Source organism: Bactrocera neohumeralis, chromosome 2 (assembly GCF_024586455.1).
Source record: "Bactrocera neohumeralis isolate Rockhampton chromosome 2, APGP_CSIRO_Bneo_wtdbg2-racon-allhic-juicebox.fasta_v2, whole genome shotgun sequence".
Lineage (NCBI taxonomy): Eukaryota > Metazoa > Arthropoda > Insecta > Diptera > Tephritidae > Bactrocera > Bactrocera neohumeralis.
The window spans coordinates 32,974,667-33,002,235 of NC_065919.1; the positions used below are offsets into that span (position 1 = coordinate 32,974,667).

Here is a 27,569-nt window from a genome sequence, read left to right on the forward strand (position 1 = left end):
AAACTAGTCCCTCAGTTTTTAAGATATCCTTGTGAAATTTTGCAAACTTCATTTTCTCTTCAAGAAGCTGATCATTTGTCAGAACAGCCGATATCGGACCACTATAACATATAGCTGCCATATAAACTGAACGATCGGAATCAAGTTCTTGTATGGAAAACTTTCACATTTGACAATGTATCTTCACCAAATTTGGTATAGATTATTTTCTAAGGCACCAATGTAATCTCCGAAAAAATTGTTCAGATCGGATTACTATAGCATATAGCTTCCACGCAAACTGAACACATACATAGTAACTAAAATAAATGCACCTGTGAAGGGTATATTAGCTTCGGTGCAGCCGAAGTTAACATTTTTTCTTGTTTTGTATATATCTCGTAAATGACAGGGGCAATAGAAGAAATGTACACGACAAATTTGTAGGAAATTTTATTTGCTATAAAAAAGTTTCGAAGTGAAAATCGCTAACATTTATACTTCTCGAGATATTCAGCTTTTTAAGTAAGGTCTGTCCTCTACTAGGTTTAATATACATATTTCCTAAATCCTTAGAGCTACGACAACAAAATTTGCATAGAGGAAATATTACAAGTTTTCCTAAGAACAATGTGAACGAAAACAAGTAAGGAAGGGCTAAGTTCGGGTGTCACCGAACATTTTATACTCTCGCATAAGTGATAATCGAGATTAAGTTTTACGAAAAATATGATTTGTAATGTTTATTAGCCATTAATTTGTAATATAAGATAAAAAATTGTGGAAATAATTTTTTATAATTTTCTGTTGGACTTTAACTACGAACAACTTTGAATGAGTTGACTCAGCCAAAAAATATTCTAGACCTTTTTGGTAGATCGGTAAATTTCCTATAAGAATAAGTGTTGATTCTCGCTTTCCAATTATTTGTTTGTGTACATTAAAAATCCAAACAAACAAAACAAAATTTCCTGTGTTATTTATATGGGAAATCAAAAATGTCGATGAGGCACCTTTTAATATTAATATTAAGAGCTTAGGTCTTACCAGAACTTGTTTTTAGTCATGAAGGATGAGATTTTCATGGTAACTAAGAGAAAAAAAAATAAAAACTATTTTCGGCCCACCTTAATGTATACCAAATGTGAAAAACCGGATAAAGGACGGAATCACACTTAAACATTTCCAGGTCATGGTACATTCTACGAAGCTGCAGTGTTAAGGCTATTGAACGATTACCATCTAACGCTAGCTGGAATATTCTTATTTTATATGGAACTTTTAATTTATTTAACTTACATTGAAATCTTATATTTAGTTTGCACATACCTGGTGTCATCGAACATCAGGTCAATTTTTAATTTGTAAACAGAATTTTTGCTGACGCTTGAGGCTGTTTCCAAGTGATCGGCGTCCAAAAGCCGGAAACCGGAAGAATTGCTGCTTAGTGGCTTTCGAGCATGCGCGGTATTCATTTTCGAAATGGGCACAGTGTCCACCATGCTGCAAGTTACCATCGCTGGTAGTATCGACAAGAGGAGATTATTGCACTCTATGTTGCGTTAATTTGTGTGTATTAACTGAAGCACTAGCCTTGCAGCTTTGTATTTTCACTCAACATGTTGTGCATTTCTTTAGTTTTTGTATGTGGTCTGTATCGATTTATGTATGTTGTTTGCCGTTGTTTATTGCGGATTTATTTTTGTAGTACTATTTATGTGTAGCAAATTGTTTTACTGATGTGTCTACAAGGCGCGCGTCCATGTGCTTGTTGCACTTATGTACATGCTTATTTATGTAAACTTTATATACTTCACAAACATGGTTATGCATCTGTGAGTGCAGTAATATTTCAGACTGTAATTTACATATGTTTCGGAATTTTATATGTGCCTATCAGAGAGCTGCAACGAGTTTGATTAAATCAGAACAAAGACTTGTGCCAAAAACACAATCAAATCAATTTACTTCATCATAGACAACATTGTTGATCAATTCGAGTGCCCGCCAGCGTTCACTGATTTGATGCAACACGAACAATCTGTTCTTCGCCAATCACGATCGAGTAAACGGTATGGCTGGCTTCGGCTCAAATCGTATCATGTCAGTTCATAGCGTTGCGACGATTGTTTGAATCGATGAGAAACTGCGAGTAAACTACGAGTAATTCTACGAGTACAGCAAACAACAACAATTTTCTGCTGAATTGATTTGAATCATGTGTAACAAAAAATGTATCAGCTTTGAAAATGTGCGCATGTTACAAATTTTCGATGTTTAAACAATGGAAATTCCATCGAGTACGTACATAATATATACATATATTTATTGTATGTATGTACTCAATGGAATTTCCATTATACATATAACATATATATATACATACATACATGTATATACATACGTATGTATTTGAACAGTGTTTAGGCAATGATATACAAACCGAACGCTGTCGATAATTTCAATTATTGAAGCATGAGTATGCATCACTTCGGGTATTTTCTGCTGATGCGAACGTTCATAAAAAAATCAGGTATAAGCTGATCGCTAGTGATTCCAAGTTGTTCTCTATCGCTGATTTGAAGACGAACGGTACGATTCGTGTACACGAACAGAACTGACAAAATCAGACAGAGTAACAGATCAATACCCGGTTATGAACAATAATTTATTACTCGTTGCAGTTCTCTGGTGCCTATATTATTTATTCATACATACTTGTATCGCTTTATCTCATGTCTGCTTATGATTTGGAAGAGTTATTAAAATTATTGAACAAATAATCCGATATTTTTGTCTTAAATTATATTTAGTTCGAACCACATTAACTGAGAGTTTAAAAAATATGAAATTATTGAAACTTGACATTTTTATCATGTTTAACAAAAATATTCTATAAGATTGTAAAAAAATTTCGGAATTTTATTGGATCATTATAAAGATCTTAAAAATTGTAAAAACCTAAATGTTATAATTTAAATAGATAATTATTTAAGCCAAAACGCTTTCTCCATCCAAAAATATTATGCAATATTGGGGCAGTATGTATTTATTTCACCCTCATACAATTTTGAAAAGTATATATTTTTAAAAATAAATACCCTGCAATCGAGGTTATGATTTTTTTTAATTTAAATATTTTAGACTAAAAATTCAATTTTCATTTATTAAACATTTTTGGGAAAGTTAAATGTTACTTCAATTGTTAATTAATGCATTATTTGCAACACTGTCAGTTATACAATTCGCTATACAAAGGAAGGTAAATAAAAAATAGGAAAATTTATTATATTTTCCAAAAATAATGACATTAAATGTAGTATGATATTTATTAAATTTCCTGCCACATATGGACCCCTATTTAAGTACACAAACGGCAAGTGTACCTGATCCGAAAACAAAATATTTGTCAAAAATTATTTTAATTTTGCTTTAAAAATAAATGCTAAAACTTATTGACTTTTATTATATTTATGTATATAAAAATTTTAAGGGAATTTTATGGAAATGACTCAAAAGAGTTACAGTTTTGATAATAATAAATGACAATAAGGTAAATATAAAATATTTTTCAATTTGATCTAGAAAATACTCGAATATACCTGTTTAATGGTATATTGCTGTCAAACTTATTACATAAGTTAAGTTTTTATTGATAGACATTGAAAATCTTATTTTAGGGATTTTCAATTAAAACGATAAAAATAAACACTTAATAATTGCTAGTTAAAAAATTAGAAAATTGGAAAATAAAATAGACCAAAGCCAAATTAAATTTAAATTTCAAATTTTTACAATTCACATTTAATATTTTCTTGATTTATGCGCATAAAAAATAATTTAAAAGTTGTGTAATAAATACAATAATAAAAATTGTATACAATAGTTGAAATATGTTAAATTTCTGTATTTAATAATCATATTTGTTGGTAAACATATTTAGAGATACTTTCACTACGAAATATTAGCAAAATACAAGTATATATACATAACTGTGAACATTTGCAGCTATGCATATGTACATACATACATACGTCGTTCATACACATAATGTGCATCTGTGCGTAACTTTGTTCGCCCAAAAATACACATGAACGATTTGTGAGTGCACATTATGTTATTTAGTACACACATATGTACAAAGATGTATATGTTTTCTTATACATACAGTGACTTCACTGTACAGAGTGCATAAATTGCTTGGACCAAAACTTTTTTTGGCACAATTTCGATTTCTTTGGCGCCGCGATTTGAAGGTACCGTTGGAAAGAGGAAATCCTCCTGATTAAAAAATATACAGGGTTATATCTACCGCAAACGCTTAGTTTACGAGATAAAATTCGAACATTTCAACAAGCTATTTTACCACATTAAACACACTTTACTCACATTTTTCACTTCAAATTAATTAAATTAAACTATAAGCTTTTAAATAAATCCACATTTTACACTTTTAACAGCTCTTTTACCGAAGAAATCTTTATTTTAAAAATTACATTTTACACTCGTAGTGAACACCATGTGTGTGCTAAAAATTACGACGAAATGGAGCGCTGCCATGTGATAAAAAGGAAATTCGCTGAACTTCATTTTTTCCCAAAAATTCCTCTATCCATTCATATGGATATGTTCTTTATTTAATTTAATAAAGAAATAAGTAATATTATATAGTAATATTATATAATAATATTACATATATGTATTGTCACCTTATATACAAAACAACGTATTATCAAAAATAAATGGAAAGCGCTGACAGATATAATAACCAAAATTTAACTAGTTTATAATGAAAACTCAAATTTTGTTTCAATATCTGTGCAAGATAACCAAAAAATGTAACCACTTTATAACGAAACTAAATATATTTTTTTTCTTTTAACGCAGAAAGGAGTACTATGCGACTTCAGTCACCCCGGGTATTCGCTCGACCAGACTTGGCTTATTTTTTTAAAGCGCAGCCGAAGGCCGCCAACGCAGAAAGGAGTACTACGCGAAAGTACTTCAGTCACATAAATTACATATTACACATATGCATATGTATGTATGTACATATGTAGAAAGTATTTTTTCTTATAGTTAATAAAGAAAAAGAATCACGCGAAAAAGCAAACAAACAAGGCTCGTTTTCCTCATAATTGTAAACAATCTAACCTTTTCAACGATGAGTGTGCTAAGTGATTTTTAAATTAAAAATATAGGTAAAATATATCAAAATAAAAGGGAAATGTGAAATGAACTTATTTCAATGTTTAGAGTGTATATTTAAATATACAGAGTGGAAAACGTGAAAAAATTTAGTGAAACATAGAGAAATACCATGTGTTATTAGTGCGAAGTTTTGAACTTTAAATCGTGAATATTTTAAAAAATAAAAGTTATTTTTATATTATTTTTGGATATTTCTTCTCTGGAGAAGCTCCCCTATCCGCACATACCCAATTTATACGGAAATTCGGTTTTTTTACCCCTCCGCCAAAGTAATCGGAATCGTGCCCTTTTTTTCAAAGTGCAAAAAGTAGTTCGAATTTTTATATTTATGTACGGATGTCTCACACACTCTACACTAACAGAATGGTGAAACTTTTAATATAAAATTTGTTTATTTATGATTTAACTATAATTTATTAACAAAAAAATAACACTTTTATTTTATTTTAATCGAAAGCGTAACAATATTTGAGTAAGTCCTGTATCAGGTTTGTTAATATCACCTATGAATGTATGTACAAAGTGTATGTATGTGCGCAGCTAATTAATTTGTGGATTTGCACTTACGGCATGTAAGCTCGTTGACTTAGTCAAGTGGGTATTACAGAGGTCATTATCAGCTATGACTCGGCGAACCTTATATGAAAATAAACTTTTAGCGCTTGCAGTCAACACCCACTGAAAATGTATCTCTTTTTCTTAAAACACTGTCAACTTTTCTTACAATCACTTTTGAAACTTTTCAGTTTTGTTACCATGTATTATCTTATTTGCCTTAATTTTAATGCCAACAATGTAATGTGCCTTTTTCTTTATTACAAACAATTTTTTATGCTTCAGAAACTATTTAAATGCAGATATCACAGACACCAAGCGAAAACCATTAAAGTATATTATTTTTGTAACGCACGAGACTCTATCGACACTGATTCCGACGTAGTGATGCGTTGTCGGGCATTGCTCCACTGCGAATGCGCGCACGATATCTGGCCGGTGAGTACCACAAGTTGAAAACAGCAAGTCAAGACTCAGGCTCACTCAGCTAACGCCTAAGAGATTTCTGCCGCTACAACTACAACAACAACGCAAAAGCACCAAGCACGTCAACAAGCAGTACATGTTTCTAGGTGTGTGCACACCAATGTAAAATAGTGTAAATACATACAAACTATGTATGTACATAACATACTTAAGATGATGTTCAAGCGCCTCTGAGTGGCAGCTAGGTGAATGGCTGAGCGTTGCGCAAAGAGCGGAATGGGCAGTGGTCATCAGAGTTTAAAGAACGGAGAAACATATAGCAACGGTAATACTCAAACCGATATTTTTCATTTGTGGTATGGACAATGGCTGAGAATAGCACTCATAACTTCAAATTCAAAGAAACGAGCCAAAGGTCATAGTCGCATTGGAAAGAAGTTCTGAAATATTAAAAGGTTAGGTGTATTTCAGAGTTTCAAATAAACGCTAGTTTCTCTTTTTTAAAATATATGCAATCATATATGTACATATGTATTTTAGTTATGCAATTCATCATATAAAATATTCATTTTTAAATATATTGTGAAATATGTATTTAAAATTACGAAAACTCTCAAAGCAGCGCGTGCTTTTCGCAAAAAAAAAGAACAAAAAAAATCACACATTCTTCGGTCAATTTCACTGTTAGTTAATTAAGAATTATTTCTAACTTTTCACTTTAAAATGCTTTAAAAGCGTGTATTTTAGTTTATTTATTATTATTTAGCCACATGAGGAATACATACATACATATAAACTGACAGGTGAAGCTAATAAAATTTTACAAAGTTAACCAAATGCACTGGGGTCCAGATATTTGGTGTCTGCGTCCTTGAAAAGTTTTAGCTCAATTTCGACAATTTGTGGGCAGAATATCAAAACCTGAAGGGCATTACTTGTGCAAAGTCTTATCCGATATATTCATTGGTGTTTGTATACTGGAAGTAAAAGAAGCAAGTGGAATTATAGTATCCCACTAGCAAAAGGTAATAGGTAGTGTATGAGTTGGTAAGAGCCAAAGTGAGGGTCTTACTGCGGAATTCATTGCTGAATTTTAACACAGCGATGTCCTAAGAATTTCAGAACAGATCAACTCACATACCCAGGGATACAAATCGATCAGCTGTACGCATTACCAAGCTATATATCTGAAGACATGAATTAGTCAGTTGTAAGCATTACCGGCTCACATACCTGTGTATACGAATCTATTAGTTGTGCGAATTACCGGCTCACATACCTTAATATGTATTGTGCGCATTTCCTACTAAAACGAATCCAAAATAAATATCTTATAGTTTTGTATTTTTTAATTCAATTAGAAATAATAAAGAAATCCATTTCAGTACAAATTACTATAATTAAGATTTTACATCTAAAAATAATGTCAATGCTAATTGTTTTCATACTTTAATTTATTATATTTGTTTATCTTTTTGCTTTTTCAAAGAGCCCGCTTTGTCATATCGGTTTTTACCCATCTTGAAAGCTCTTTTGAGCTCCCGCTCATAATCGCCTTTAGTGAAACCTTCCACTTGCATTGCTTCTAAAAAAAATAAACAAAGTGTATCAAAACAAAGACTTATTAATTACGGAAAAGTAAAATTTACCATATATGGCATTATTTAGGCACTCAAACTTCTTGAATGCCACCTTGTCTTGCAGTCCATCATAATTTAACTGCACCATGACGCTATAGCTGAGAATTTTTTTCGACTCCTAAATGCAAATATGTTCCAGGCGAAACACTTGTTATAATTGAATCCTGCCTAATAATCAGAGACTCTGCGCAAGTTGGGACATTTAAATGCCATTTATTTAAAAGTTTCAATAAACCATCAAAAGCCACACGAGTTACGTTATTTTTCACTGTCAACTACCAAACTACATACTTTCATTCACATTTTCAGTTCTAAAATTTTCATTGTTAATTTCAACCACATTTTCATTATCATTGTCACATTCACTAAGATTATAATTATTGTCATTTGAATTATTTATATTTAGAATTTCATTTATTTCGGCATTAATTAATCTTCTTTGATGACGTTTGCTGTACATACTTAAATAACTTTTAATAGTACTTCACACGCGACCGCTTTCAACCGATACTTAAAATTTACTAAAAACGACAATCATTAAAATTGAAAGACAACAATTGTCGGCGTCGTGGCAGGACTAACGGTTACCAATTATTTTCAGAAAAGAACAACAACAAAAAAGCATCGGTTTTGTCACACAACTTTTCTATGAAATTTAGTACTGAAGCGCTCACATACCCAGAGGGCTGGGTCGATCAGTTGTGCGGATGACCAATTCATATCAATAAAATTCGCACATTTCTTGAAGATAACAACAACGATTTTAAAGCGAATTTTTTTTCGTTTCTTGCCCCGCAACCCATTACCAACTCGCTTACTTTTTTCAGTAGTGAATTATTTTGCTACTGGGATGGAGTGTTATATGGAAAGTAGACGCGTTTGTCAGATCTTTTTATTTCTTTGTATACTATATGATAGAAATTCCGGGTAACCTCACATACCCAATTTGGTTGAAACTGGTTCCTGAGATATAAGATTTTACCTAAAGGTGGGCGGGGCCAATTTTTATAACTTTTCTTATATCCTAAACTATTTTGAGGATGCAGTTCGGTATCTTAATTTTAGTGCTTAGTTATGGCACTTTATAGGTTTTCGTTTAATGACGTTTAGTGGGTGTGGAAGTGGTCCGAGTATGATACGAATCTCTTTTGGGTGTCAAGAAATATATAGTATGAAGCAAGTTTCATCTCAATTACTCAAGTTATCGCTTGCACAAACTGGATTTTTACACATACAGGTGAAGCTGATAAAAACGAAATATTGGGTAATCGAAAAAGTTTTTTCGTAATTCTAATCAAACTTCAACTTATTTTTTTATATTTAAATAAATAAACAAATATGTACCATTTTGGCCGATCATTTTTTGCCATTTGCCGAATAAAAAAACAAATATTTCGTTAGTTCATAGATAAATCAATTAACTGAACCCATTAAAGGCAAATGAACTTAATGATTTCAAAACTAACTTCCTTCCTTTTAAAGTTCCAGTTTTGGAATTTCTGTATTCAAGCGAATCAAGTAATTGCGAAAATGTGTGCACAGGCTGCCGGAGATCGTAAATTAAAATAAATTAATAAACCTTATTTAATTTATTAAATAAACCATAAATTTCTAAGAAGAACTCAGCTAAAAATTTTAAGGAAAAAATAATAAGAAAAATGTGAATTCTGTTAAATTATGAAGTGCAGCTGGTATTTTTTGAATATCTGATAAGAAAGAATGAGTCTTGGTTAAGTTAATCAGAACTTAGCTGACAGATAGTTGCTAACCAGGCGTTGAGAAAACGGTACATTAAAGACCGTCACGTTGGAAAATAAGACATATCAGCGATCAGTATATGAAACGTTTTAACGCAGCTTTTCTAACGAAGCATACTAAATGTTGTTTGGCTAAGAAAAGTACAAACAATTAACAAGAAAATCATATTGTTTCTTTAAATTGCCCATCATTGTCATCCGAGTACATATCAATAGAGAATGTTTGGGCTTTAAGGAAAGCCAAAATATAAAAAAAAACTTTTAACGGCAACAAAAGATTTCATTCGGCTTCTCCAACATACCTGGAGGTCGCTTCCTGATATTTACATTTCGCGTTAGTTTTTGAATGCACTGTATATAAAATACATATACATAAGTATGTATACATAACTATGCCTCATCGTTAATACTAATTTCTGGCCAATTTTGAAAATTACACTATATTTTGGCTAATTAAGTTTGAATTTTACTTTCATTGGTACTGTTAGTTCATTTTATTAAAATAAATTGAATATTTGCAAAAAGGTGATAAAATAATTAGTTTTTGCAAGCATTAACGGTTTTACAATGTATGCGGTATTTGGCGAAAACCATTAAAAACTATTGTAAATGAAAGTCAATGTTTCGCTACATATGCTGCTTCATAATGATACATAATCGCTTGACGGACGAAAGTTGAAAATGTTAATTAAATTTGTATTGTCAACGGGCAAAGTGTGAACTTCCAAGTATATAAAATAAAGCTGTCCATTAGACATATGCTTCGACATAAGGTTAAACTTTAGTATTGCAAAGGAGGAGTACGATTATTGACCTTATATATGTACGTAGAATTCAAACCTGTTTTTTTGTTTTGACATTACTTTAAGTATCTTAGATTTCAATTGTAATTTTTATAATCTTGTAACATGCAAAAAAATTTTTGCCACCTATGGGTTGTTTGTATCACCCCAAACAAACTAACTCCGTCCGTGCAGGCTGTAAATAAAAATTTAGGTATCTTCATGAAACTTGGCACATACATACATATGTTTCACGCATCATCATGCGGTTATTGTAGGTGGGCGTAATCTGATCACTGCCACGTCCTCAAATTATTATCATGCGAAAACCTATAAAGTGCCGTAAATAAGTACCAAATTAAGATAAAGAATTAAGTAAGTGGGACAGGGAATTGCGGTGACATGTTAATATTTTGTAGAACTGCCAAAAATAGATAACATCTGGTCGATACTACATGTATGATTTTCGCTTTTTTAACAAACCTTAAGTCGAATATGTCGGTCAGTGCATGAGTGTGCTTGGGTTCCGGTCCTCTGGTTGATGTTTTGCACGTTAAGATACATATTTTCATGATTCTTGCAAGTTGCCAGAGTATAAAATATTCGGTTAGCCCTTCCTTACTTGTTTATCACTATATTTCCTGTGTATCTATTGGGTGAAAAATAGTTATAACAATATATTTAGTAGTACTGTGGAAATAAGACGTTCATCATGTTTGACTCTTCCAATTGCGTTCGCTTGGCACTTAAAAATAGTATGTGTAAGTAAGTGAATACTGAGTGTGTCTATAAAAAGTGTTTAACTACGGGTGTATCACAAATGGCTATTGTTCGGCGCGGGAATTTGTTAAAGAGTAACCAATTTCCAGAGCACACACCGGCGTACAATAATGCTCATTAATTCTTTCTTTGTTAACTGAAGACATGCTCTTATTTGCTAATAGCTTCATTCATAAACGCAACCATTTTTCAATTGAAATGGAATTACTGTCAATCAGTGTTACGCAATATTTTGGTACGTTGTATAAGATTCTCTTCGGTACTCATTGCTACAATTAGATTGTTTTGGTTAAGCCCTTGAAGTTATTACTTAATGAGTGACATATAATTGGAGAAGTTGTATAGCTATCAATTAGATATGATATGTACATATGTACATATGTAAGCGTACCAAATATTTACACAACTTCCTCTTCCATTATAGGATATATGTACATACATATGTATATGTATATATTTAAGTGTGAAATATTTTCAAATCACCATAATGCCGTGGACGTAAACTAGTATTAAACGAATCTATGCGACAAAGAAGACTAAAATCGTCGGGTTCTGTTCATTGCTGTTGTGTGCTTGAAACGATAAAAGATTTAATTTTGATATTGAGCAGCAAAATTCAAATAGGGACACCGCTTTTTAGTTGTAAACATTGGTTAACTTTACAATGAAAAACCAAAAACATTTTTTGCACCCTGAACGGAATATAATATATAAACTTTTCAATTGACGAGATATCTTCACGAAATTTGTCTCTTGAAAAATGCAATATCTGAAGACATTTTTTTAGATCGGTTCACCTTATCATACAGCTGTTAGGAAAACTGAACGATCGGAATAAAATATAAGTTATTATACTATTATCTCGTAAGTTATATTTAAAGAATAATGTTTTCATTCGGCGTAAAATCCGGTTTTAATATTTCTATCCATATTCTTTTGGTTGGTATCCTTAAGGGGTCAGTAGGATAATCTTTTTTCAAAAAGTTGTTTTTTTTTTTGCATTTTCTGTTTCCTTATACCCACTTTACCATTGGAAGGTTTCGAAAAAGGCCAAAAAATAATAATACCGCTCGACGTTCGGAGCGCTCGGAGTGCACACCTCAACTTTAAGCGCGTTTTTCACAAAAGACACTTTTTTAAACTGGCAGACATGATTCCCGTCGAACCGATTTGCTTAATATTTTTATATTAGGGTTTTCACAAGTCTCATAAAGTTATAAGTTATAACGATTCGAAAACATAGCATTGAGAATTGTAAATGTGTAAAATCATTTTTGTATGAAATCCAACAACAATTTTTTTAAACAAGTGTAAAAATGTATAATTTTACGATTTTACGATTCTTTACGACGGATTGTGAGTACCCAATTATAATTTTTGACAATGTTATGACAAAATTTATGTAAAAAAAACTTAGGAAAAATTCTAAAAAAAACGTTAATTACTTTTTTATGTATCAACATTTTTTCTTGATTCTAGTAGGGACGATAACCATTCACGTAATTTTTAAAAATAAATTGATTTTTGTGTTTCAGATGATCCAAACATGAGAAATCGTATCCGCCAGTGAAAAAACGCATCTCATTCACCCAGCCATTTCTCCGACAAATATCATCAAAAAATTCCGAAAAAATTTGTTTATACACTCCACGATATACCTCATGATATGTGAAATCGTGTGTGTGTGAATCCAGTTTTAGACCCACAGCCCTTAGGCATAGTTTTTCAGAATTATCTATAGAACATTTTTCGCATACGTTATTTTCTTAAAAAAAAATCAACCCGCTCTAATGTAGTACATACTTGTGTATAGTACAGTAGAGGCCCGCTAATCCGGACACGGCCTAATCCGGATTCCACTGTAATCCGGACAGGGTTAAAAAATTCAAAATTTCTATTATGTCCCTTGTAATCCGGACCGACATTCTCTATCCGTATTCTCTAATCCAGATCACATATTTATTATTCACTATATTCGCTTTTATGCTTCATTGTTTTAAGTTTTTTTTTTTTTGGAACATGTGTATTATTTGTTATAATAAACAAACAGAAATTTATAAATATTTTTTCTTAATACATAGTTCTGATATGTCTTTGGTAATCCGGATTCCCTTATATTCCGGATAGGGGCCGGTTTTAATTGATCCGGATTAGCGGGCCTCTACTGTATGTACATGCACAGGGTGCGATAAAAAGAAATATTATTTTGTTTAAGACAAACATTCCAGTTTTAACGAAATTTGAAGTATACACTTTCATTTGCTTGGCTAGTTAAATACAGTTTTACGTTTCGGGCCACTGCTATTCTGGTCAAGTGGGCACCCACACTCGGTTACACAGTTACATTTGAATTTTTGGAAACACAGTGCTACAAAGAACGGCAAAAAACGTAATTATGAGGTGCTTATGCACATTAACACTATCAGATGATTACGGTATTATTATATTAGCCATGCGAAACAGTGGATATTATACACAAACATTCGCACGCACATCTAATTGCAGTGCTGAATGAGTTAAACTGCCTGACCATATCTGCAACTTCTATGTTTTCTCTATGACTATTTTTGTTTAGAAGTGAAAGCTATCTTATCAAGTATTTGATGAGTCCAAACTCAAATTATAAAAAAATGCTGTTTATTATGGCGGTAGAATTATACATGTCTATATGTATGCAAATATGCATGGATTCAAACCTACCTGTGGTTTTGCCTTTGTATAAAATACACGAGTGTTTTCAAATATTAGCAGATTAATACATATGTATGTGCATATGTACCAAAAAGACTATAATAGATATTGTACTTACATAAGTTTTTCTTCTTTATTGGCGTAGACTTCGCTTACTTGGTTATAGCGCCAGTTATTCCTGCTTTAAGCTGATTCCAAGCGAAGTCAGGTCCTTCTCCACTTGGTCCTTCCAACGGAGTGGAGGTCTTCCTCTTCCTCTGCTTCCCCCGGCGGGTACTACGTCAAATACTTTCACAGCTGGGGTGATTTCATCCATTCGGACGACATAACCGCTGTCTCTTAATTCGCTGAACTACATACATATGTATGTATGTCAATGTGGTCGTATAACTCACATCAGCTCATCGTTAAATCGAATGCGATACTCGCAGTTGCGAATGCGCAACTCTCGGAACTCGTAACGTCGAATTATGTTGTCATCGTCCATGCCTCTGCACTATATAGCAGGACGGGAATAATGAGTGACTTATACTTGTAGAGTTTGGTCTTTGTTCGTAGAGAGAGAACTTTACTTTTCTATTGCCTACTCAGTAGCACCTGTTGGCAAAAGTTATTCTGCGTTGGATTTCGAAGCTGACAATGTTGTTGGTGCTAATACTGGTTCCAAGATAGACGAAATTATCTAGGAGCTTAATGTTATGACTGCCAACAGTAACGTGGGAGCCAAATGGAAAGTGCGACGATTGACGACAGTCAGTAGACCACATGTGGAGGAGGTTCTACATGAGTACGCTCCGATCTTGAATACATAAATTTATTTTTAACATGTTCCAGGATATAAGGAAAGATTTGCTCTCGATGCTCAAGATCACTGATAAAACGTTCTGATCCGGCTACCATTTAAATATTATCAAAACCGTTCAATTTGAGTCGCTCTCTCACTGGGAAGAATGTGCCATTCTTTTATCCCTGCTTCTTTCTTGCTAAACAAGTTCTTCTTTCTGCGATAAAACACATTTTTGCAAACCGTTAGTTTCGTTTTTTATAAATAATTACAACTGATTTGAAGTCTTCAGATTTTAAATAAAAAAAAATTTTCTATCATTTAGAAATATCGTAGTAGGTTTGATAGTGCTTTAGCGAAGCGAGTGATCGGTGTGCGCTTATCTAAACGCCACCACGGACAGCAGTGTAAAATATTGAAAAGAACACCTTTATTTTTTCGTTTAAATTAGGAAAATTTAGAAATAGAAAATCAAAATATTGTTATTTCTAAAAACAGTGTAAAAACTTTCTGTGAAAAAATGTATCGGAAAAATAATTCGATCATACCATATATACATACATAAATAAATTTAACTTTAATATATTGTCAAAATAATTGCGTATAAATGGGATGATAATTTAGTTTTACAATAAAATGTAGTATATATTCTTATATTAACAATAGTTTTGATGTTTCTGTTTTACTTCGACTATTTTGAAGCCGTAATACCCTTCACAGGTGTTTAGCAAAATTTGATCTGATCTGGGGTCTCCGACGCTTCCTTCTGACAAACTTATAAAGGCCATTCCATCAATTGGCGACATGGTTTTGTGTCCGTGGTTCTCCGATTTTGACGAAACTTTAGAATATCATAATATAGACCAAAATAAGAATATCTGTAGACTTTTTAGTGGTCAAAGTTGCTCCATTGTTTTTTGGCGCGCAATTCAAATTGAGATCAAACAAAAAAATTGCTATTTCTTTTATTTTTTAACGACCTCAAAATTTAGTGAAAAAAATTTTGCAGTTATTCAATTTTATGTAAAAAAATCTCAACTTTCTGATAAAAATACAAATACAAAAAAATTTTCAAAATCCAAAAAAAAACATTATTTTCCAAAAATCCCGTTTTTTTCTGCTTTTCCCCCAATTTTTTTTTTCAAAATTGAATTCGATTCCTCGTTCAATTTTACATAAGAATCAGTGTTCAAAAATATGGGACTCTGATCCCATGAACAGCAAAAAAAATGCAAAGTTGTCGCTCAAAATCCAAAAAAAAAACATTTTTTTTCCAAAGATCCCGTTTTTTGTGCTTTTCCACCAACAAAAAAAAATGCAAAGTTGTCACTATACGGCGCAGTCTGTTCGCTTAGAAGGTTGTGTGAAGGAGGTAAATATGTAAATTGTATTCTTAGACTTGAATTAATGAAGAAATCAGTGTCTTCATTCATAAAAATATGCGATAGCATTGATCAACTTATGTTAGTTGTTGTCTTAACTAAGGTTACCTATTCCCCTCTTCGACGGAGTACCGCATTTTTTACATTGGAGCTTTGCTGAGCATATGTTGAAGAGGTGACAAATGGTTTAGTTGCTTAATTGCTTGGCTTAAGCTTTACAAAACTTTTAGCTTATTTTTGCTAAATATAACAAATTCAAATTAAAATAAACAATAATTAAATTTTTACTTAAGATTATCGTGATAATTTAAAAAACTAACAAGCGGTTTATTTACGTAAATATTTTTCAAATAATTCAGCGTCTCTCATGTTTAGTTTTATATCTTTACTAGAGGACACGTACACGCATCACTGTGACTGATACATAGATAAAACTACTACTACCATCTATATGATTTCTATTAGTTGGATTATAACTATTAGTTAATGAGATATAGCATTTTTGTAAAGCAACTTGTGTTAGTTTGCAAAAAAAATGGATCATAAAGCATTTCGTGTGTTAATAAAGCATTGCTTTTTTGGGGAAAATACTGTTGAATTTGGGCTCAGGGAAATCCACCGTTAAAAATATATTTGCTAAGCTGGAAACAGGCGAAATGAGCAAAGTAGGTGCCTCGCAAGTTCATAATCCAGCAAAAACAACGAATAACTGATTCTGAGAAGTGTTTAAGTGCTCTCTAATCGGAAGAAAGCCGAAATTTTTCGTCGGTGATAGAAACATAGCTCCATCATTTCCCACTGGAGTCCAATCGACCATCATTCTAGCGGACTTCACATAATGAACCGGTTCTCAGACGTGGAATAACGAAAAAGGCGGCTGGAAAGGTTATCACATCAGTCTTTTGGGATGCACGTGGTATAATACAAACTCAACGACTTATTACTGAGCCAATTATAATCTATTTCACTGCGTATTTGGTTGCAGTTCTTTTCCTCTATTTCAAATATTTAGCAATTGTATTATTTTTGAGCAGACTCTGTTTAAAATTGTACGCATATATTCAAATGATTGTTACAAACATGAATTTTGAACAAATGCTTTTTATTTGAAATATAATTTTTGTATTTATGAGTTGTATTAAACTTTAACATAAAGAGATAAAAGGTATCCTATGTCCTTACCCTAGTTCTAAGCTACCTGTCCACCAATTTTCAGCCAAATCGGTTCAGCCGTCCGTTATAAATGGTGTAACTAACAACAAACTTCTTTTATATACATATATAGATAATTGTTTTTTTGCAAGATACATTCTAGATATGAACATTTATGTTTAACGAAGATTACTTTTATGTATTTTCCTACCATTAATAAGAACTGTAGTACCAAGATCTCTTTCGACTATCTTTTCAGTAAACACTTTATCAAATTTATTTCCAAGCCTTTTGTTTCGCCGTATGAAAACCTTTTCTCCACAGACATATATTTTAGCAGTTTTCTTTGGTATTTATTCTCCAAACATATCTTGCAATTTGCTATTGTTGATTTCAATAATTTTTTTATATTTAGAAAATATCGATTGTGCTCCATCGATATCAATTCCATTTGGTCATCATTATTATTTAAATCAATTAAGAGAAGCTGAGTGTGAATAAACTTAACGCCAGGAAAAGCTGATATTATTTTATTTTGTATCTGTGCTAGAGTGTGGAGATCGCAATAAATTCCGTTGGTGACGTTAGGGTTGATATGATTTTTTAGGCATTCTATAAGATTCTTAAGAGTATCGAAAGTGATTGTGTGACGTATCAGTTTTTTAAAAATAATTTTTGTATTTTTGCTAAAAGAATTAGACTTAGAAATCATTAATTGGTATCTGAATTGGTTAATAGGACAATTGACGGTTTTGATAATGTTAGTTAAGGATTCTTCGCTGTGCACAGTTTCGTTTGAGGTGGCTTCACTTAAATTGTTGCAGAATTGTCTAGAAAGCGCATCGGCAACTTTGTTGTCTTTTCCCGGCTTAAGATGAAAACTTAACGCAAGCTCTTCAATGAACGCTTGCCAACTTTTCAGTTTTGCATTTGGATTTTTTTCAGACATTGCGAAAATGAGCGGCTGATGGTCGGTAAAAATGTTTATATTTGTCACTCCATACAAATAATGACGAAGCTTTTCTAATGCCCATACAATCGCAAGTAGCTCTCGTTCGTTTGTAGCATAATTTTGTTCGGTAGCTGACAGTGTTCGTGAAATCATGGTAATTGGACGACCTTTTTGCGACAAAACTGCACCTAAAGCAGTAGAAGAGGCATCTGCTGTAAGCTCGAAAGGTTGATTATAATTAGGGTATTGAAGTAAAACATCATCTGAAGCTAATATTTGTTTTATTTGTTCAAAAGCTTGAAGGGCTTGAGGGCTAAAGTCAACTCTCACATTTCTTGAATATCGTGAACCTACTTGTCCGTTTTCTCCGCGAAGGTAAGCTGTCAAAGGCTTGACTATGGCAGCATAGTCTTTAATAAAACGCCTATAATATCCTGATAGTCCCAGAAATGAGCGCAATGCTCGAAGAGTTTGCGGAGGTTCGTAGTTAACAATATCACGAATTTTATCTGGGCAAGTTCTAATACCTGCGTTAGAGACAAGAAACCCTAGAAAGTCCACTTGAGTTTTAAAAAACTTCGATTTTTCAGGTGAGACTCTCATTCCTGCGTTTTCAAGGGTTTGAAGTATGTGGTTGATGTGCTTTAAATGTGATTGTTCATCTGAAGAATAGATAATTATGTCGTCGACATAAACGTGACAATATTTCCCTATGACTTCGCGTAAAACATCGTCAATGGCCCTTTGAAAAATACTGGGTACATTTCTTAACCCAAAGGGTAATCTACAGAATTCATATTTTCCGTTGTTTATACTAAACGCTGTCTTTTGGCTGTCTTTTTCACACATAACGATTTGGTGAATAGGGTATCGATCTAGAATGGTTTTTTCATTGAGCTTCCGAAAATCATCACCATTCGCAGTTTTGGCTTTCCATCTTCATCAAATCCCTTTTTAGATACTACGTGGACAGGAGAATTGTAAGGCGAACAAGATGACCTTATTATTCCATCTTTAAGAAGTCTTTTTATTTATTTATTAATAAATGGGTCTACAGACATGGGATATGGATAACTCTTGCTGTATATCGGTTCATCTGTATTTGTGCGAATTCTCCCCTTAAGGGTTGTGTTGTAAGGCAAGGCACTATCTGGGTCAGCAAATGCATTAATATTTTTACTTATTATTTGCCGAAATTGTACTTGGAGTTTGAGTGGAACTGAATTTTCTTCTATTGTTTTTAAATTTACTTGCTCACATGGAAAAAAATGTAATTTTTCTTTACCATTTCGGTAAAGTAATTACCCTTCAACAGTATCAATTTTAGCATCAATATGTTTTAAAAAGTCATAACCTATAATACCGTCAAATGTACTTAAACTTGAAAGCAGAAAGAACGTTGAGGTATTGCCTGACACATTAACTAAACACTTTTTATTTATTAGATTTTTACCGTGAATGGATTTAAAATTAAAAGGTTTCCCCAAACATTTAATTCCCTGAAGAAATGAAAAGTATTTTATATAATTTTTTAATGTGCCTTTATCAATTAAAATGCGAAGCTTCCGGCCGTTTTTGCACTTTTTCGTAATAAACGGTAGGAGCGATTTTAGATTAAATAGTTTATTTCGTCCCCATATTCCGCTACAGCATCGTCAATTATGAAAGCCAATGCCGGAGTTGTTGTAATAATATTCATCTTCAAAATTGGTATCCTGATTGAAATTTTCCTCAACATTTTGAAAGGATTCTAATTCTTTCGGCATAAAATTTACCTTTTGCAGTTTGTGAAAGGGTGCACGATCAGAATGGAACTGTTCGCGATTTCGTTTATAGGTTGATTACATATTCTGATTTTGATGCTGTGGTTTAGGAATGTACTTGGGTGTAGGTTGAGTCTGCTGAGTGGATAGTTTCGGAATACTGTTAGGCTGTCGGTAGTAACTTGTACCTATGTTATCGAATTCCATTGGGGTTGGTTTATTAGGTTTTGAATTGAAGCTAATTCCTGCATTCGGTCTATTATTGTAATCTATTTGTTTAAATTGAGACGTTACCGGCTTATTGAATTTATAAGTATTTCCAACAGCAAAGGCTTCTGCAAAACTATGATTCGTTTGCAGCTCCTGAGCCACTGCAAGAGCAGTTGGAAGGTCTTTGGGCTTGGAGGAAAAAAGGATATCGCACAATGGAAGTCGAAGTCCTGATATGAAGACGCGTAAGACGTTTTCTCTAGCGCGCTTATTTAAAGTGGCAATAATATTTTTATTTCCGCTATACGTCATGATTTGTTTACTTATGATAAGGCATAGTTTTTTGTCCACCTTATTATAATAATCAGTAATAGAAAGACTAACTTGTCTAAGGATATTTAGCTCGTTCTCCAAAACATAGAGAGGCCTTTTATCGGCATATTCCTGATCTAGTCTAGCTAAAATTGCCTTGAAATTAAGCACTGTATTAAAAGACGCGAGTGTGGTATTTGCGGAACCAATAATTTTGTTTCGGAAAATACCCATAGCGATGTAATATTTTTCCGAACCCTCCGAGTAGTAATTAATGGCGAATTCAGCTGCAGTTCGCCAAACGGGATAAGAAACAGAATCTCCACTAAATTCAGGTAGAGATTTTATTAAGTCTAAACTTGCGTTGCTTTCTGCTACTAATTGATTAATTGAAACGGGTAAATGTTCTTCAAAGCCACATGGTTGCAACTGATTAATTGCCCAGGTCAAGTTACTTAACTGCGCAAAAAACTCTCGTTTTAGATTTTCATTGGCTTTATTAACAATTTCTTCTATTTGCTCTCTATTCAAAGACATTTTTATCTATTTATAATTTTTTTCCAAAGGCTTGGTAAAGAAAATTTGTTAAGTTTCGTTTCTAGTTGTTGAAATTATTTAAGATCTTGTTTTTTTTAATATACCTATTATAAAAGTATTTTTAAAAATATTTATTTAATAATTAATACAAACTTTTTATCAGTTTTATGATTGGCACTAAGTTAATTCAAATATCAGAAGAAATATTCTTTTTGGAACACTATATTTAATACGTGTACATTTTTAAGGTTATTTCATTGAATGCTAACCTTTTATTCGAAAAAAAAAAAATTTATAACACAAAAGAGTTTTATGCAAAACTACGATTTACTTTAATTGGAAATTAGATTCCTTTGAAAGCACTCATATAGTACTCTAATAAACTGTAGATTTTTTATAATTAATATATTTTTAAATAACCACTTGGAAATTGTTTAAATAATCACTTACACTTTTAAATATATTTAGTAATGATGCATTTGTTGTTTAGCAGTCCTTCAGGATGCCTTACGTCCTTACGTCCTTTCGGTATTTGTGGGTTTCTGGTCCGTTAGAACTCCTAATTTCTTTCTCGGTCCTCGGTACCTCAGAATTCCTATGTTCTTTTTACAAGTCCTTGGCCCCACGTTGGGCGCCAGTTAAAAACGTAATTATTTTATTTAGAAACTTTATTTGTAATGTTAATAGTTTCACGTTTACATTACGTCTGTCTTAACTAAGTTAAAGCCCAAGCATACATATATTTCGCTGCTTTTCCATATTGGTGCAGCAACAACTTACTTGCGGTTCCCTTTACCAAAGGTAAAATATCGTTGTTGCTACATATGAGATCTACTCTACAATTACAACTTCTGAAGGTACCGTAACACTTCAGTGTTTTACGCATCACCTTCCGAATGTCACCCATCAAAGAGTTATGCTGTTGCTGTGCGCTCTTATTGGTGATAATAATGATAAGAGTATTGATATGCAAATAAACGTAGTAAGCATTCCAGCATGAAGAGCCCAGTAGGAACGTGCGTAGCATTGAAAGCAACTTATGTTATGTTAGCTGACCAATTCATCTTATGTTAGTTGTTGTCTTAACTAAGGTTAACTTATATGAGCCCATCATGTTAGTATATGTAGAGTTGTAATCTCTATTTCTACCATTATTTATGTTGACAATGTAATCAAATTAATTCTAGCAAAAGGTGACTCCAGGAATACTTTGTCGTTTTCAAGCCACGATTTTTGTCAATCACAGCTATATACATATATATATATATATACATATATAAAGTTTTGCAGTCAGATTTCAATTATCATAAGTTATAAAATTGGCATAAAATAGGATATTTATGTATAAAATTGAGGTACATACACATATGATATATTTGGATTTCAAATGACATAACGGCAATTCAAAGATAATACTTATTTCCATTACCAACATTAACCCAGTTCCTCCATTTACGGAGTCGATATTATAGCCTTATTGACTTAATATATTAACTCGAAAGACTTGAGTTTACTCTGTCTAACGGTTCGTTAATATCATATGTATATAAATATACACGCATCTAAAGTTGCATTGCAAGCATATCTTTTACTGAGGCCGACGTACATACATATATACTTGTATGTACATATACACATAAGTTTAATAAATGATTCTATGCTAGAATGATACTCGTATATACATATTTGCGATTGCTGCCAACTCACATTCAAAATGCATTCAAACATCTATACATCCACTTTCTGTACTATCTGGTTTTGCCCACAGCTTGAATGACCCAAATAGCAGCAGGATTGGATTGATGCGATGACCTACTTGGCTAAGAATGCACAGTTATTGTTACTGCATTAAGAAGAACGTCTGTGAACCTGTTTTTCTAATGGACAATTTTCAATGGAGTACATACCCTGTAGTGAAACTTTTATTATTTAGGAAAAATAATAGTTTACAACTATCAAAACTAATGAATCAGAAAACGAAAAAAATAAAGAAAAGTCTGGTCTACAATGGTTTTGTTGATATAAGATCGTTTTTAGATACTTATATGTATTTGTGCTCACAGTTCATGAAACTATCAATAATTTTATAAGATTTGATCTCCTTTATTTTTAAATCTATATTTCCATTGTAAATTACAAAAATCAGAAAACATGAGATAAATGTCGAACACATACTATGTTATATTTCAATAAAACTAATTTTATGATTTTTTTATAAATTTTCTTTTAGCAATTTCTTTTTAAGGATAAACCACTCTTTAGATCCTGATTGAACTTCTCTCTCTGTTCCTGTTTACAAAATTATCCAGATGCTTAACAAGTTGATAATTATAAAAATATAAAATATGTAATTATCTTAAAAACAAGAGCGCAATCAATATTTTCAAATATGAGGTCATAATGTGGATACTTGAAAGTAACCAAATTGGCTAAGGGAGCCTGCAGAATGGACGTTGAAAGCCGAGCCGAGCACAATGCTTATTTTGATTAGCGCTGATTGCTTTTAGGTAACGCAGAGCGGTTGTAAATGTAGATGACAAATATTTTGCTTATGTTAAATATTTGTAAAAAAAAAAAACTTTCGACAAGCATCCCATAAATACAAATTACATTAAAATAAAAATGTGCTATTACATTTTTGATAAGCTTGAATCCAAATTAACTAAATATTGGAGTAATTTTATAAAATACCAATATCTATAAGGTGAGATTTTAAAATTTTATTCAAATTATTATATTACTTCAGATTCTAATCGCATTTACAATAATTCAAATAATATTTATTATATAAAACAAGAAATGTAATTAATTAAATAATGTTTTGTAAGAAAAATAAAAAATAGGACACAGTTTTGAAGCTGATTTCTCCCATTCGTCAGCTCGGCTCGACTTAGAGCGTCCCCTCAGCAGGCGCCCTAAGATATCCAGAGCAACAAACAAATTTGTTTTTGTAGAGCTCTGTTATCTTTTCCACCTTGGATTTAAGCCATTTTTGATTCAAAGTTTTTCATCAGTATGAGTCTGGTTTAGAAAACTATTTCCTAATGTCTCAATTCATAAAACTATTAATACTCCTTTTATGGGCAAAAGAGAGTCGGCAGACCTGGTGGTTTGGAGTTCTACTCTAGTTTAAAGGTATAATTTTGAACAATTAAACCGGGTTACTGGAGAATATATTTATCACATATAATATGGCTGAAATATGGAACTTTTTCATGGCTTTCCACTACGAATATATTCCTTTTGCACAGATGAAGCAAATCGATTCTGTTCTTTGAGAAGATTGACTGCGATTAAGTTTTCCGTTTCACACAAAGATCTGTTAGCTGTTCCTTCTTTTAAAAACTGTTTTAAACATATTTACAACATTGAATTCGTATTAGCTTCTAATAGTTCTAAGAATTTATCCTCAGATGTTCTCTGACAAAGATCGAGCGGCAGGTGTGCCAATTTATAATTTATTTCTCGATTGATCATTTGCACTACAAGTATTTACACGCACACATGTAAACAAGTAACCGATGAACCTGTAAAATCCGGTATGCAAGTGCATAGCTGTGCTACATTTTCAATGGCATCAGTAATGCCTGCAAAACTAACAGACTAACAGAAGTGATGCGGCATAATCTAAGTCTGATATCGTATGCCATATTACCGTTAAACAGAGCATTGCAGTATCAAAGTAGTGAAAATTGTTTCATACTCACGTATTTGCCATCGGAAAATTCGAGTGTACGCATATGAGAGTATGCTTTGGCCGGTAAATGCTTCTCTTATGTATTGGTGGAATAGAGATGTAAAAGAAACAAGTAAGGAAGGGCTAAGTTCGGGTGTCACCGAACATTTTATACTCTCGCATGATAAAGTGATAATAATTTACATATTTTTTTATTTTGCTGTAAAATTAATTAGATTAGATCAATTTGTGTACTTTGAGTATTGAATTGTATTTTCATTTCCTAATGTACATACATATATACATATTATGCAGAGAAGGCTTCAGATGGAATTTAAAATAGCGTTATATTGGAAGAAGGCGTGGTTGTGAACCGATTTCACCAATATTTCGTACATGTCATCAGGGTGTTAAGAAAATATTATGTACCGAATTTCATTGAAATCGGTATAGTAGTTCCTGAGATATGGTTTTTGGTCCATAAGTAGGCGGCGCCACGCCCATTTTCAATTTAAAAAAAAAAAAGCCTGGGTGCAGCTTCCTTCTGCACTTCTTCTGTAAAATTTAGTGTTTCTGACGTTTTTTGTTGGTCGGTTAACGCACTTTTAGTGATTTTCAACATAACCTTTGTATGGGAGGTGGGCGTGGTTATTATCCGATTTCTTCCATTTTTGAACTGTATATGGAAATGCCTGAAGGAAACGACTCTATAGAGTTTGGTTAACATAGCTATAGTAGTTTCCGAGATATGTACAAAAAACTTAGTAGGGGACGGGGCCACGCCCACTTTTCCAAAAAAAAACTACGTCCAAATATGCCCCTCCCTAATGAGATCCTTTGTGCCAAATTTCACTTTAATATCTTTGTTTATGGCTTAGTTATGACACTTTATAGGTTTTCGGTTTCCGCCATTTTGTGGGCGTGGCAGTGGGCCGATTTTGCCCATCTTCGAACTTAAGCTTCTTATGGAGCCTAGAAATACGTGTACCAAGTTTCATTATGATATCTCAATTTTTACTCAAGTTTCAGCTTGCACGGACGGACGGACGGTCGGACAGACAGACATCCGGATTTCAACTCTACTCGTCACCCTGATCACTTTGGTATATATAACCCTATATCTGACTCTTTTAGTTTTAGGACTTACAAACAACCGTTATGTGAACAAAACTATAATACTCTCCTTAGCAACTTTGTTGCGAGAGTATAAAAACGATCGGAGCAGCTGAACCGGTTTTATCTGGTCATGGCTACCTTTTGATGCAGTTGAACAGAACAAACCAATGCAACTAAATTATGCTCTGCTGAACGAGTTACCTTGATCGGTTATTTAAATGCATACTGGTGCACATGAGGAAATAAATGCATACATCTCCCTACATATAAGGCACACAATACACCCTTAAACTATTACTTTGGCATCATGATCTTCAAAAATATACTGAGTGTATATGATTCGCAGAAAGCATAAAATGAAAATTAAAAACCTGACCGTATAGATTTTTTTAATACTAGTAATATTACAGTATTTTTTATAATATTTAATGGTATTATTGGTAGTCTGGTGAAGTGGGCAACATGTTATGAAATTTTTAGAACAATAGTGAAATGTCGAATTTGCCCAGAGCTTTTGTAAGTTACATATTATATATTTAAGTTTCAGTCCTTAATTCTAAGGTTCTCTACAGACATATGCACACTCCTTTGGTCAGTATCAACAAGCTATGGTATGTTGGCCTAGATCGCACCTTAACCAACTTTGTTAAGTTTCTGATAAGAATTCTTCTCAAACCAAAAAATTGGGGGAAATGAACGAAATTCAAGAGCGTAAGAAAGAAGGAGAGGTGCTATGTTCTGCCTCATACTATGAAGGAAATGTAGCAAACAGCTCTTATCGGATTTGTGTTTACTTCTTCTAGTATTGAATGTTCGCATATAAAGACAAGAAAAATCGTTAATTTTGGTTGTACCGAAATTGCAACACCCTTGGCAGGTGTATTTCTTATAACAAATATGTACATATAGTACTGTGATTAAATAGAAAGGTGAATTTTGTCCATTTCATCTCTTTCAAAGTAATCCCCTCCCTCTGCAATACACTTATGCCAACGAATTTTCCAGTCATCATAGCACTTGGAAAAATCCTCCGTCGTGATGGCCAGCAGAGCCTTCTTCGATTCAGCTTTTACATATGTATATGCTCAATTCAGTCAAAACGGTGTCCTCGGAGTGGTCATATGAGTTTGCTGAATAATCCGAAGTTACACAAAGGTAAATTAGGCGAATGCGGTGGTTGCGGCACGATATGAGATGGTGCATTTCTTTGTTCAATAAATTCAGACATAGTAAAAATTGATGAATTCACTTTCAAATACTAATGAATATTTTGACGTGAAATTTGCCATAGATGTAACTTACAGTACTACCAACTTACAGAAAAAAAATTAACGATTCGAAAAACGCGCGAAGTATAAATTAAAAATTCACCTTTGATCACAATAGTACATATATGTATATAACTACTTCTCAAAACATAAAAGACCTTCAAGTCGAATAGTTAATAACAAGAAATTACGATCTTTATCTTGCTTTTGAGCGGCCAGTTTGAGTAGCAGCTATAACCACTAGTTATCGGAGATAATAGTATTGCCTTGACGAATAGTGTACAGAAAACAGTCTTCAAATTTCTTCTGTACTGTGTGAGTTCACGTTTGACTCTGATCTTCTTTATTAAAATTTCTTTCCTCGATACATTTCTTAATTCTAATCTCTTAACTATGTACATATGTATGTATAAGTGTTTATGCTTAGTGTACATATTATGTGTAAATAAGTATTCTATTTTTATTGTATACCTCAGATACCAACGCATTGATATTTTACAACTGTTTAGAATCACTGTGTGACTTAATGCATCTAACGCATTTATACACATACATACGTACACACCATAGATATTCTGTTATCAGTTGCTGCTTGT

At 32.7% G+C, this 27,569-nt stretch overlaps 1 protein-coding gene across 3 annotated transcripts in view; it reads right to left on the reverse strand.

The window, feature by feature from the left end:
• LOC126763347 (uncharacterized) overlaps positions 1 to 21,567 on the reverse strand; it is a 43,120-nt gene extending 21,553 nt beyond the window's left edge. For 2 of the 3 annotated variants that reach the window (XM_050480757.1, XM_050480749.1), the window contains exon 1: positions 1,309 to 1,871. In XM_050480757.1, the coding sequence (XP_050336714.1) occupies positions 1,309 to 1,496 (188 nt within the window). In that variant the 5' untranslated portion in view covers positions 1,497 to 1,871. Of the gene's footprint in view, positions 1 to 1,308; positions 1,872 to 21,363 lie in introns of those variants that run through there. The other variant, XM_050480768.1, reaches the window with a different exon arrangement.
• Between the last annotated feature and the right edge of the window lie 6,002 nt (positions 21,568 to 27,569).